The sequence below is a fragment of the Dermacentor andersoni genome, chromosome 3, assembly GCF_023375885.2.
Source record: "Dermacentor andersoni chromosome 3, qqDerAnde1_hic_scaffold, whole genome shotgun sequence".
Lineage (NCBI taxonomy): Eukaryota > Metazoa > Arthropoda > Arachnida > Ixodida > Ixodidae > Dermacentor > Dermacentor andersoni.
In genome coordinates this window covers 106562851-106576773 of record NC_092816.1, presented here as the reverse complement: position 1 = coordinate 106576773, position 13923 = coordinate 106562851, and the positions used below count along the sequence as shown (strand labels likewise).

At 46.2% G+C, this 13923-nt stretch overlaps 1 protein-coding gene across 5 annotated transcripts in view; it reads right to left on the bottom strand.

The window, feature by feature from the left end:
* Positions 1–871: 871 nt before the first annotated feature.
* LOC126539861 (aromatic-L-amino-acid decarboxylase-like) overlaps positions 872–13923 on the bottom strand; it is a 153363-nt gene continuing 140311 nt past the window's right edge. For all 5 annotated transcript variants that reach the window (XM_050186684.3, XM_055075184.1, XM_055075188.2 and 2 more), the window contains one exon: positions 872–6158. In XM_050186684.3, the coding sequence (XP_050042641.2) occupies positions 5916–6158 (243 nt within the window). In that variant the 3' untranslated portion in view covers positions 872–5915. The remainder of the gene's footprint in view (positions 6159–13923) is intronic.

Here is a 13923-nt window from a genome sequence, read left to right as displayed (position 1 = left end):
CATAAATTGATTCAATTGTTTCACGGCTCGGTGACGAAAAATATTGCGTCTGTGCCAGTCAGAATGAGTTCGGCGAGGCCGGGAGTCGAACCCACAACCTCGTGTTCACCAGCACAGCGTCAGTCAATGAGCCACCCGACAGCTGTTAGACTGCAAAACTACAGAATATTCTGTAGATCGTGCAGCGACCACTTATGGCGGTCTGTCATGGCCTGGTCAGGGGCCGTATTCTCGACTGATCACTGGCGGTGACATCACTCTCGGCGTACGCAGTGATTGGCTAAGCCAGTGACAGCACGCCTGTCGCTACTGTCAGATGCTGCGTTGGGCAGAACATCGCACAAATATGATAGTATCCTCAGAACTGATCGACGGAGAATATGAACCTTTAATTGTCACCCACAATGATTCGCGCAATAGCCAAGCAAACACCAAGGGCAGTATTCTCGACCGACCACTTTCGGGGATGCGATCACTTTCGCCAAATTTTGCGTGACTCAGGCCCGAACGCGTAGAAGTGCATAGCCGACAGCGTTCTTGGAGCTGTGCGAATAGAGGAGGAGGAGGAAGCGGGAATAGAAGGGAAGACAGGGAGGTTAGCCAGTTCTCATACCAGCTGGCTGCCCTGTTCTGAGAAATGCGGTAAGGGGAACAAAAAATAATATAAAAGAGATATTGCAAAAAAAAAAAAAAAGGAAAGAAGAGCAAGAGAGGAAGGGGAAGCTCGGTGCAGTGTCAATCGGACGGCCGTCAGCAGTATACTGCGACGCATCTGGTGACTCTCGTATATCTCCAAACGCGATCGTTCGAGAATACCGCCCCTGGCCTCTACGAAGGCCGTGCAGAAAGAAGAGCGATTGACGTCACTGACTGCAATAAACGGGGCTCTTTTATTAGTACACAACGCTTGTGTCGCATGCATATAACAGTTATAGCGGTAACCCAAGGGTCCCTTCACACAGTGCGGAAAATAAAGAACAGCTGGGCTTGACACCAGGACCGGAGGCTGGAGTGATGCCGGAGGATGGAACCTGCGACCTCCGGCCATTTGACACGCGTGGCGTGTGAGCACGAGGATTAGGGAGAACACGCGGGGGGGGGGGTAGGCGAGAGGGGGGAGGCCTTTTGTGGGGATTGTGGGGAGAGAGCCGCAGCGTCACGCAGATCGTCTTCCGTCGCGGGACGCAGATTAGCTCGACACCCGCATCCTCTGTGCTCCGCCGTTGCATATGCCGCGCGCTCGCTTTCTTTCTCTCTTTTCTTCTTTCTTTGCTACATTCAGGCCGTGCCGCTGCCTCTTTTCGTGGTCGCTTGGAAATATGTGCTTCTTGTACTAAGCTTCCGCGGTGTCCCACGTCCACTCAACCTGGCACTCGGGGGTTCGTAAGGACGCGTTAAAGCTGGATCCGCACGACGGACCCACTCCTGCGGACGAGCATGACGTGGCTTAGTTCCGCCGAATCGCATCGCAGACGGGTCGCCATAGTGATGCGATTCGCTGCACCTCAGTTTCGTTGCACCTGCTGAATTGTCGATCCGGCCTGTCGTGTGAATCCAGCTTAAACGGGAGCTGAAGCGATCTTCAAAGCCTCACGCAGTTTCTTGGTGTGGATATTCTAACGCTAAACTTTCGTTTCTTTGTGCAGACGCGCGCTACAAGTCGCTATGAAAAAAAAAAAAAAGAAATAATATACAGGGATTTCCAACTATCATGCACCAAGATTTGAAAGCAGGCAAATGACCACGTAACTGGACAGAACCAAGGTAATGTTGTGTGCCGTCGCTTGGAGACGCTCAGATTATTTTCTTGCATTCCGCCTGATTACGTTACTCAGAATTAATTAATCACCTTCTCAAATATTATAATTAGATGAAAAGTGTCAATGGAAGAAATGTAGAGCGACATGAAAAACTCGCGATACAGCTTTCTGATGCTCAACATGTGCTGCATAAAAGTGTTTTCCCAAACGTTAAAGAATCCGCGAATACATGCAAAATTGCCGCGTGACTGGCCGCTCGAGGCACTTTCACGCTCTTTCACACTCGGAAAAACACTCTTATGTAGCACGTATTGAGCAACAGAAAGCTCTAGCGAGAGTTTTTTATGTTGCTGTACATTCTTTTTCATTGACACTTGTCATCTAATTATAATATTTGAAAAGTTTCTTAATTAAGTAAGACTAATTATGTAATCAGGCGGAATGCAAAAAAAGAAAAAAAGAAATCTGAGTACCTCCAAACGCCTCACACTAAATTGAACAGAGCTGAGTCCGTTGATTGGAGGCGATTACAAACACAAACCTATACGAATTTCGTGCGACTCACGACTTTATACTCCGAGATATACGAGAGCGATGTATGCAATCTATGCAAGTCTGCTAGATCCATCCTTCAACACTTGTTGTGGGGGTGTAAAATATATCAAGATAAAATGGCAGTCTCCCCTGAAAATCTACGGGCGTGGTGGTCGGCCGCGCGTGCTCAGCTCAGAACTCCAAGACCAACTTTGAGCCGTACAGCGAGCCATGGAGGCCGTACGGGAACAACAGCTCCCAGTGGCCATCTATATAGGCGGCCCCAGGCCGGGGCCTCCCAATCGACGGATTACAAATAAAGCTATCTCACTCACTCACTCACTCACTCACTCACTCACTCACTCACTCACTCACTCACTCACTCACTCACTCACTCACTCACTCACTCACTCACTCACTCACTCACTCACTCACTCACTTACACCCCAAGTGACAGAAAACAACATTACCTGATTCTGTCCAGTTACGTGGCATTTGCATATTTTTAAATCTTGGTGCATGATAGTTGGGACATCCTGTACATATCACACCCCTAATCCGGATCAACGGACACGTGCGATAAGCTGTAACGGAAAAGGCCGACAGAATTCGGTGAGCACTGGATATCCCCCAATGAGGACATCATTATTCCGGCGCAGCCAAATGAAAGCGTCCTATTTGAACGCACGATTTTCTTCAGTTTCGTCGCGCTTGTACGCTCTTTTGCAACTCGAACGTTAGGTTATTCTACTAGGACGACACGCGCAGAGGAAGACCGAGGGCTTTCACTGATTACATTCGGCTAAATTTTCTCAAAATATCTCTATGGCTCCTTTTAATAAATTAGTAGGAATTGAAAGAGTCACAAGGCCATACATATGGCCCAAGACTAATCATATTTCGCATGTATTAGCGCTACGGCAGATTCATTGACAAAACGGCGCACGCTCATCGAAGCAGTTCCGTTTTCGTATAATTCCATCAGAGTCGTTCGAAGTCTAGCCTGATTAACATTTGCCGATATCGCGGCCGCATCCCAGTGTAGTGAAATATTGTTGCAATAACGCTCTTGCTTTGATCACTTTGTGGCTCGCGCGTGCATCAAATTGCTTGCCCATAAAGACAGATCTGCAACAACTTGATTGACTGATGGAAACGGAACTTAAGGTTGGTTCTATTTACCTGTATGTACCATAGACCACAACGAAACATACTGAAATTTCTTTATCGTTTCATTTCTTTCCCCTCGTTTTGCTTGCTGACAGTATAATGACATCATTATTATCGTTTCACCCAAGCAGTTGCGCCATTTAAGTGCTGAAGTTGCTTTATGAGACTGCTAAACTTCAGCTATAAGCTTTTCACGAACGATTCGAGAGCGCCCCGGTCCGATGCATTCATTCCGGCATCCACTGTATCCTCCTCCTCGCAACCGAAAGTTATTTTCGCGGTACAGTCGTAAAGGTGTCAGCAACACGCGTTTCGTAACGAGCACCGATGCGCGAGACTCTGCGAGCGAACTACGCACAAGCCACTGCACCCCCTTTCTCTGCGGTCACCCACGCTCCGTCTTCTCTGCGGCCGCGCGCAATTGTTTGTTCTCCCGCGCATGACGTCGTTTGCGGTCGCACTGGCGCACACCTTTTGCTATGATGCTTGTGAGCGGCTCATGCTTTCAGACTACAGTCTAATATATAGCAGTCATATTGCGCGTTACTCGCGTAGCGAACGCGTCGTTGTGCGACTCCTTATTGGACAACGTACGTGCGGTGACGCCTATTCGAGACGTTGCGGCAATGATCCGAGCCTTACAATTTGGAAGGTTTATAGCATGGCCGCGCTCCCACGGTTACGACTGCGCGTCCACCCTATGTGCGATGTTCGCAAGGGTCGCAGTCAACTACCGCACCTTCGCGAAGAAGTTGCGTCGGTATGTTATGCATTAGTTGGGACTGGACAACCGACCTTTGCTGCATCCGCTTTCTCTTTGAGACGTCCGCTACGCGACTGTAGTCTGCAACGCGGGACGCTCAATATGAGAAAACAAAATAGCAGTCCTTAGTTCGTTTATCCTTGAAATGTGCTCTCTTTGCGAACACGTGAACTAATCACTGCCGGTAAGTTAGCCGTTCTATAAGGAAATAAACTGTACTGAACTGAACGTTAGGCCTATGTGTGCATGACACGGTGGTCTATAGCGCCACCCAGACAAATTCCGTCATATAGTCCCGAATATGACACCGAATCTGAGATCCCTGTAGTCCTTATGCGCTGAGGCATAGAAGGGTCATAGCGCATATCGCCAATTTGGGGCCCGTATTCACAAAACTTCTCTTATGTAAGGGAGCTTCCTCATTTGACAGCGTTCCGGCACTATATAGCTGTTAGTAATAGCGATCGTCGTGATAATAATGAAACGACCACCGCGCTGATGGCCAATCGCAGAAGCCGCTTAAAGACGAGAATTTTTGCGAATGCGGGAGCCCAGAGATAGCTACTTCAGCATCGCGAAGCCGCGCTAGCGTAGACATGCGCGTTTGGTAGATCACGGCATTATGCGACACCGTGATGAACCAAAACGCATCGGAAAACGTTCTCTCGTCCCATCGATCTTCTCTCCAAAAAAAAAAAATAATGTACAAAAATAGATTCGCGATGATAAGCCTTTTGCTGCCGATATGTTTTTTTTTTTTTTCCACGGATAAGTGGAATGCATTTCAGTCGTCACAAGACGCCGCACCTCGCTCTTCGCGTCCATGCCTTCACGTGCCTTCACGTTTACGACAATATGCCTGCGATGCGCTAAAACGCTCTAAATTTTGTCCGTTCGTATACGCATTACCGTTTGCAAATACCGGGAACGTAGACGCAACTATGGCCCACTGATGGCGACACTTTGGGACGCTGAATTCAACCACAGCATGCATAATTACTACTGCCACGACCGACTCCGTTTCACTTGTCTGCTGACATAACCCGCGTCGGCAGAACGTAATATCCACGCATGTATGAATACGAATTGGCTCTTTTCACTTCAACGAGAACACTCAGGCAATCCACTTCAAGCGTGTTGAGGTTGAACACAGCTTTGCAAGATGTCCTCACCAGAGCAGCTGCAGTGCTCCCCAGTTATACCCACTGATCTGATCAGCGGTTGCACCCGTCAACCTGTCCAGCATTCCGCAAACGGCAAGACGCGCAGACAATGGAGAATTTTAGGTTAGGGAACGCAAGGGGTTTGCGTACGCAAGGACTAGGGGCGACGGTACTGCGCATGCGCAGACCCCGACGTAAGTGTCTGCGCATGCGCAGTACCATGTCCCCTAGTTCTTGGGTACGCAAGTCGCTTGGGTCCTCTAATCTAAATCTCTCTAATGAAGCACACATACTTGTAGCAGCGCATAACGTGCCTCCCCCTCCCCCGTTACGCTCACTCGATCCCCTTCGGGTAACAGGCTTTCTCTCTCTCTCTCTCTCTCTCTCTCTCTACTCGGGCAGCTGTTCCGAGCACAGCGAACGACAGTGGCACGCGTTCCCGGCGGAGTTGCTCGTGCGAAGACGCTCGCGGTGGTCGCTACACGCGTGCTGGTGCGCCGGCGGCGGCATGGGCGGCGGCGGCGCCTAGAGCGGGGCGACCACCTCGCCCGTGTACGTGGGCGACTCGCCCGGGGGTGACTCGCTGGGCTGGCCTCGCGGATGCGGCTCGCTGCTCGTCGAGCCGGACAGGGCGCGCACGATCTTGGGGTTGTACAGCTTCGGGTCGGACACCATGCGCACGAAGAAGCTGCGCCGGTAGCGCAGGCTGTGCTGCTTCCGCTCCAGCACGAACACCTCGTCCGCCGACTCCTCGCATATCTTGGCCTCCTGCGAAGACGGGCGGCAAGGGCGCGTGAGATCGATCGCCGCCTCGTCAGAAACCGGCGATCCTCTGTTTCGCCACCCGAAAAACCAGTTTATGAAGCGCAATTCGTAACGATTCATTTCCCCGTTATTTTGTTACGATCTATCTCGCCGAGGGCATAGTCAGTGCAATACACCTAGTGGACTGTCCATTTCGGCCACTGCTGATTGGATGCAGCTCTACGAGAGATGAGGAGACGAGCGGCCCTAGTCAATCAGCAGCGGCCGAAATGAACAGTCCACTAGGTGGACAAATATAAAATACCCCCCCCCCCCCCCTCCTGATTTAGCACGACGGCGCATTTCCGCTTAAAGTTAACGTACGAGCGCATCGCCGTTAGCGGACTCGCCCCTGGCGCTACCCTTTTTGGGTGTAGGGATGGTGTTATGCAGAGAACATGTGCTGTAATATTCTCTAATGCGCACGCCGCATAAACTGTCGTGTTGAATTTACTTCATGGAAAAGTTATACACAAAGGTGGGTTATGACGGTCAGTACAAACAGACCATCAAAACGAAAATGGACAAAGAGCGTCCAGGATATCACCGAAGTGTCATTTAATCCAGTTCGTGAAAATGGCACTAACCGGATATGTTAAGCATGCTCAGACCAGTAAAGTGTTCTTTGAAATAATCTTTGAATTTCTTTGGCTAAAAAATGTTATCAGCGCGGGAAATGAAGGCCGGACTTACCTTTTTCAATTACGCACCAAACCGTGCACCGCGCTGACGACCTCAGTGTGACGTCACGCATTTTACTACATGCTCGCCTCTTAATGTTTCGTGCAGGCAAACTTCTCTAAAACAAGAACAACGACAAAAAAAGAACGCCCTCGATGAAATACTCTACTAAGGAAAGTTTCTTTACGCGGTTGCATACACCTCCAACGGGATGTGGAAAGGTACACAGACATACGCTTGTTTAAGTAACGAGGTAATGTATAAAACATATATGTTCAGGAGTGCCCATAGGTTAACCTTTGCTTTGAATCTGTATATCCGCGAAGGTAGTGCCAGAATAACTCCATCGTTGTCGTAGAACCATTACTCCAAATTGACCACAGCCTTGAGCATCTATACACATTTTTACCTGGACATGTGTCTTTTCTCGGGCAGTTTAAAATTTGAAGCCTGTATGGCACCCCCCCCCCCCCCCTCCCCCCGGAATTTAGCGTAGAAAGAGCATGTTTCGTGAAATGTTGGGCCCTGGGCTTCACCAAGATACGCAAGGAACTACGAAGCCCCCTGTTTCACTCGAATATTTCGCCGTCTTGGCGCCATGGTCAGAAACGACAGTACTTCGTTTACCCGTTGAAACAGTTATGTGTGATAGTGCATTATCGTGCGTGAACTGCTCCTTCTGTGAAATCTAGGTATTTGTTGTCATATTTGCGATATCATGCGGGCCGATGAGTTGTCGCAGATTGGATCTCTTTGTCCCCGTAGAGAGGAAAGAGCACGATGCAATGGCAAAGAGTGAAGTGGACATTCCTCGCCTACTACTGCTGGCCGTCGCGAAGGGACCTCTGCAGATGGTTCTTGTCTGTGTCAAGCCATGCAAAAGAACCCGAATGCGAAATCAACACATGGTCGCCTCGTTATTGAAAACAAAAACAAAACTTTATTGACAAATAAATCGTAAGTTACTTGCAAACGCACAAGGCCTCTAGGGAAAAGGTAGAGGGAAAGGAAACGGTTAAGAGGGACATGAGATGAATAACATTTATTTGTATTAGAAGTAGGAGAATTTACTAATAGAAAGGCAGAGGGGTCAGCCTGAGCCTTTGCGCTCTAACCTGCTAGCATGCACTGGGAAGCAGAAAAAAGGGGAAATAAAGAGTGATATCAGCATCTGTGAAGAAACGAGAAAGTACCGGCTGCTCTGGGTATGGTGGTGGTGGTTATGGCGGAATTAGGTGTTCATTTAGTATTCCTTCGTTGGTTTCACCAATAGCTGCAGCTGCAGCGATCCGTGTGCCGAGTATAACCGGCACACGGATCTCATCAAGATTTCCACTTTTTGAAACCAGATTTCTCGAAGTTGTAATCGCGTGGGTGTGTTGTTACGTTTCTTTTTCGTTTTCTTTTTGTTCATTGTCGTACGTACGCTGTCGTACAACATCACAGGGAACACGGTATAACTGCCTTCAAGAGGCCGTAGTGGCTGAGTTAACACACACGCTTTACGTTAAAGTGTTCGGTGAAACTAAATTTTCAACGGGGAGGCCACTTGCTATCATATGTCAGGTTCGAACCCAGACAACTCGATTGATTGTCGCTTAAATTCGAATTCGGTGTCCTGTAAGATTTCATTTTTAGCGCGGATTTCATCCACGCTAAAAATGAAATCTTGCAGTGCATCTAGTTCTCCGTGGATGCATCACAACACCGCATTCATGGCATCCAGGCCGGGTGCGTGCCGAAGCCGCGGTGATACGCCTCCTTTTCGCGACTTCAGCGCCTTGAAAACTGTTGTGCTCAAGTGTACTTTTCTTTCAGTCGTTGTGATGTGAGAAAACTTGACTCTACTGCGAGAAAACAACACCGCACGCAAAGAATAAAAGACAGAATATTTCTTCTCTTGTCAGTATATGTACAAATGTATTGACATCACTTTGAATATGAAACACCAATGTACATGCCTTTTATGCGTATATATATCGCTGTTCCTCAGAACCCTTTGTGACACACTAGAGAAATACCCCTACCTACGCGACAAGCAGTCATGCATTAGCTATACATGCATAGCTCGTACGAGGCAACGAATAATCTAGTATCATTCTCTTCTCGCTATAAAAAAAGGGGCATATGGAAAACAAGAACAAAACGATACGGAAAACGAAGATGAGGGAGTTCATGACAACGACGACAAACAAGAAACTAAATCTCGGCTCAACGCTATCGTGTGCGCTAAAAACAATAACAAAACTAAGTTCACTCAGCTGAAAACGATCAACAGACGATTTCTTAGTAACGTGCTACAGAAAGTCATGTCGTTGGTCCGACGTTTCCTATCTTCCCGAGTAGAATGCCTTGTCGGTAAGACAAGGAGACCAAACCGACGTTCTTTCGACGACAGGACGTCAAGTCATACAACAGCAAATTGCACTGTTACAGCGTGAGCTCTCGTTGTATAGGGACGACAACAAGCGCTAATAAGCAAAACATTTCTCTTGTCGCAACATAAACTTTGCTGCGGTATATATATATTTCTTATCCGATGCACAACTCACATTCCCAAGGAAAACGCCAACACCAAAACTCCATTTAACGTCAAGTGTAAGTGCTCTACAGCAAAAGAATAAGAAGAAAAAGCAAAATCTGAGGAAAATAGAAATCATATTTTGTAGGGGTACCTTTCACTCGCTTCCGATCATCTCACATGTGCCATGCCGAGAGGCTGATACACGTGATAGCGGTGGCATGACAGCGTACGAGCACTTTGCCAAGTGCGGTAATAAATTAAAAAAAATGAGAAGAATTGCTACAAAATTTGGCCGCAGAATGAAATGTACACAACCAAGGCATCTGCGCTAGGCTGTGTTCTCATTCGCATGCACGAGAACGAGAGTTCAACTCTTTTACGAATTTAACAGCATCCTTTGTGCAAGGTTAAAAAAAAATCACCGTTAATGCACTCTTAACACATCAGAGTGCTTAATCATTCTTTATTGTTTTTTTATGTCGGCTAGCACACACTTTCACAAAGTTATTTTCGAAATGCGGCAATGTTGGGCTTTTTCACTTCCAGCGCATAACACAGAAAAAAAAAAATATAGTTGATGCGAAAACGTGAGGAGCAGAAATGACAGAAGAAGTGGAAGTGCACGGAACGAATCACATTCAGCTCAATTTTTAGAACAGCTTTCGTGCGTTTGTGTTTTTGATATTTTGTTGAGCTCGATGAGTGGGAAGGACGGTTAGGCTCCTGTTACCATTGTGCAGTCTTGAGCAAGGGTCACTTTAGAATAGCTAGTATTTTTTTCTAACATTGTGCTTGATGCTGTCAGAAGCAGTGGAAGAAACCTCACTTGCGCTTCGTGGAGACATTGAATACAAATGATTTGTCCGACAGTTCCTGTAGCTATACTATACTGATTATAATTCAGTATTTAAAATGTTTAAGCTTACGTTATTTTTGACAATTCATATGCATACAAAAGCCAAGATACAAAAGTACGTGGTGAATTTCACGACATTCATACTTGCAGCTTCAAGGCTAAAGCATGCACCTGTCCCAATGCAATGACCAGCTCTTCATGCACACTGTTTTTCGCAAAAGTATACAAACACTTCGTATGCTTATACCTAAAGAGAAATGCGTTTGCTAATATGCCACAAATTCAATTTCGTATACAGTAGTAACCCTTCGCTGAGCAGCGAAAACACGTAACTCAGGTTGCAGGCATTGCCCTGCTTTGAGAGTATGGATGTATCTGCACCCTCTAGAACTGGCTCTACTGTGGCGGAGCTGCAGTTGTGGGTACTAGCCTACTCTGATATTAAAAAAGATGTACATAGAAAGTCTCGGCTTTAGACCTTTTAGAGTATTGCAACTGCGCCTCTGCAATAGGGCATCAGACTCACACCGGTAACGCTCACAGTGGGCTACACTTCTGGGAAAAAGACGTACATAAATGTTGATATGAGACTGTAGGACGTTTGCGTGAACCTCTGCATAAATATATTCCTTTCTCATTGTCATTATTTTGCTTTACAGTGACGTACTTCGGAATATTGACAGGTTAAAACAGTTTCCTTAACTGGTTAAGATATTTAACATGCACGCGGCAACGCTTGAGCGTCGTTCATCATGAAGGGCCTGTATCGCGACGAACCCATAAGCTGTGAGCGTCATAGACCGCAGCTCAAACAGGTGATGGCTGTTTCAAGTCTAGGGCTCATAACAGGCCAGTTTAATCAGCGGGCGTGCCTGCAATCACAAGCACCACACAGAACCCTAGACAACGACCGGATTATGCACATCATGCAAATTATCACGCACATTATGGAACAAGTCCTATGTTTCTCGCCAGCACAGGGACGGTTTTTGTCGATGAACATTTGGCTGGAAATGGCGTCAGGGGGGATTCCATGCAGCGCGGGCGTGACGAAGTCAGGCAGGTGCAAAGCACAAACATGCAGGTTGTCTCAGCAGTTGCCGGCAAGTAGACAAGCGGGATCCTATGACGTGCGCATTCAAGGGATGCACTCAGTTGCGGGAGGTGGGGTGGTGGTGGCAAGGCCAGGCGCACATGCCCGGCCGCTTCATCCATGCGTCATCCTGTCCGAGCAGCTGATGTAGCTGTCGTACGTTGTGTCGAGCACAGTGTGGTGAGGCTCCTGAAACGACCCGTTCACATTCATGCTCGCTGTGGTCAACCCATGCAATGGTGTGCAGTGCAAACGAAAAGTGAGATTCTAAAGCAAACGGCTGTGCGATATGAACACGCAAAGCGCAGAAGGGGTGCGTCTTCTGATCGGCAGAAGCGTTATGCCCAGAGAACTAATTGAAAAATGCGAACAAATCGTTAAGAGCTTTGGTTTAATTATTGATTTATTTGATGATATAGGAAATTTCGGCGACTCGTTTCTCGCATATAAAATCTAAGGAAATCTCGAATTTAAAGAAAGTCTTAGCAAACAGTGGCCAATTGCAGAAAGGTATAGGTAAGAAGTACAGCTGAGCGTATAACGCAGTGCCATGTGCAAAAGTAACTGCCCCATACGTTCTATCTTTATCAACCTGAGAATCTTAGCACTCGCACTTATTTTCAGTAGCTCCACATTTTGCTAAGCCAAACCTGTTCAAGTATTCCGTCTATCCCGGTACAATTACTGACTCACACAGTCTGCCTGAGCTTTGCCTCAGATCTGTAGCAGAAATCAGTGCCTATTTTGTGCTTTTCTATTTTGGCATTCCGAGATGCTGACACTATTACTGTGTTTTGAATTCTTGTCCCTTCTGCTCGCGCTTTCTGGCCTGCACTATCCAGTGAATACAAATAAAAAAGAGTGAACAGGTGGCCTGACGAAGCATTTCACAAAAGCTAAGCAATACCGTGTTGCTCACATCTATGTCAAACTATGCAAACGAACTCCAATAATCTTTAACTGTACTCTATAATCTTCAAATCGACTCTCGAAGTAAGCACTGTCCTATACGGACCACAGTTTTTGTGTAGGTATGGATTGACAGCAGCGTACGAAGTTCATAACACGTTATAATGGCACGTATATCTTTACAGAACAATTCGACGTCTGGCTTTCTCAGCATGTTTAAAAAAATGTACTCGTTGGGATTCCAGAATGGCCTCCAAGCGTCTGTCAAGGCGTTCTTGACGAGGGAGAGCTTGAGGAGCATTGCGCTAGAGTGGTGGTGATGGTGATGATGATAACCTTAAAGCCAGTGGGCACCTACTTACTTAGGGGGATTGGTGAAGAGTCGGTTGGATTGTACGATTGTATTAGAAGGATGAATTTAGGAAAAAATTATAAGAATAATGATAAATAAAGGAAAGCCGAGTAGAGCAGAAGTATCTTTTTCCTCAAGAGTCACTCTGAATTAACGAAAATAAATATACCTGAAAATAAATATACCTGAAAAGAAAAGATGAGAAATTAAGATGACAAACGAGATACAATTAGCAAAGCAACTTTTCGGTGCGACGCCTATATCCATGTAGGAGTGTCTCAGCACAGAAGCCCCGAAAGAGTGCGTCCGCAAGCTTGGCCATCGATTATTATTATTATTATTATTATTATTATTATTATTATTATTATTATTATTACCCTCTGTGATGGCTTGCATCCACTAAGGGGGTTAGGCCAAGTATCGGGAGGCAGGAGGTAGCTAAACGAAATTCTTATTTGAAGACGATAAACGCAAAGTAAAAGAAATACAAAAAAAGGAGATGGTGCAATAACTAGACTAGTATGCGAGCGAGCAGTCAGACTAACGGAAAGGTGAAAGTTCAAAGAGGCTACAATCAAGGAGAGATTAATGTTAATAAAGAATTTAGAGAAACCAACTAAGGTGAAATGAATGCCGATTTGTTATCTAGAATGAAGATACAATAATTAGCAGGGTAACCTTTTCGTTTCAGTTAAACAATAAAATACTGCAGAACAGACGTTTCTGTGATTGTCAAGGCCCCAAGCGATGACAATACTGGTATAATTAATCCTAATCCAATTTCGCAGAGTGCAGCTTCGAGTAATATCGTTCTCTGGTGTGAATATCGTCTACATGATAAAAAATAGTGGTCTATTGATTCAATTTCCTTACAATTGTGTCATAGAGGGAACATCGCTAGACCAGCTCTATGTAACCAAAAATTCAATTGCGGGATGCGACAGGGTAGTCTGGTGTATGTAACTTCCAATTGCCTAGAAAGACACCACTGTTTATTCCAGCAGAAAACCTAGTTGCTGAAAGTCTGGAGATGGTATCACCCATAATTTACATAAATCATTTTGCAAACAAAATTTTCTGTATCTCGATGCAGTGATATATCGGGTAAAACAGGAATCAAATGTCTACTTAAAGACGTTCTGGCTAATACATTTGGCATTTCATTTAAGCATAAACTGAACGGCCAGGAACCCACAGCAAGTTAATTTTTTTGTAAAGTTGTAGGGACTAAATTTTGAAACATAAGATAGCTGTATTCGCTGCCGTGGAAAGCGACACACATACCGACCCAGAATCTGGAACTACGACAGCTGA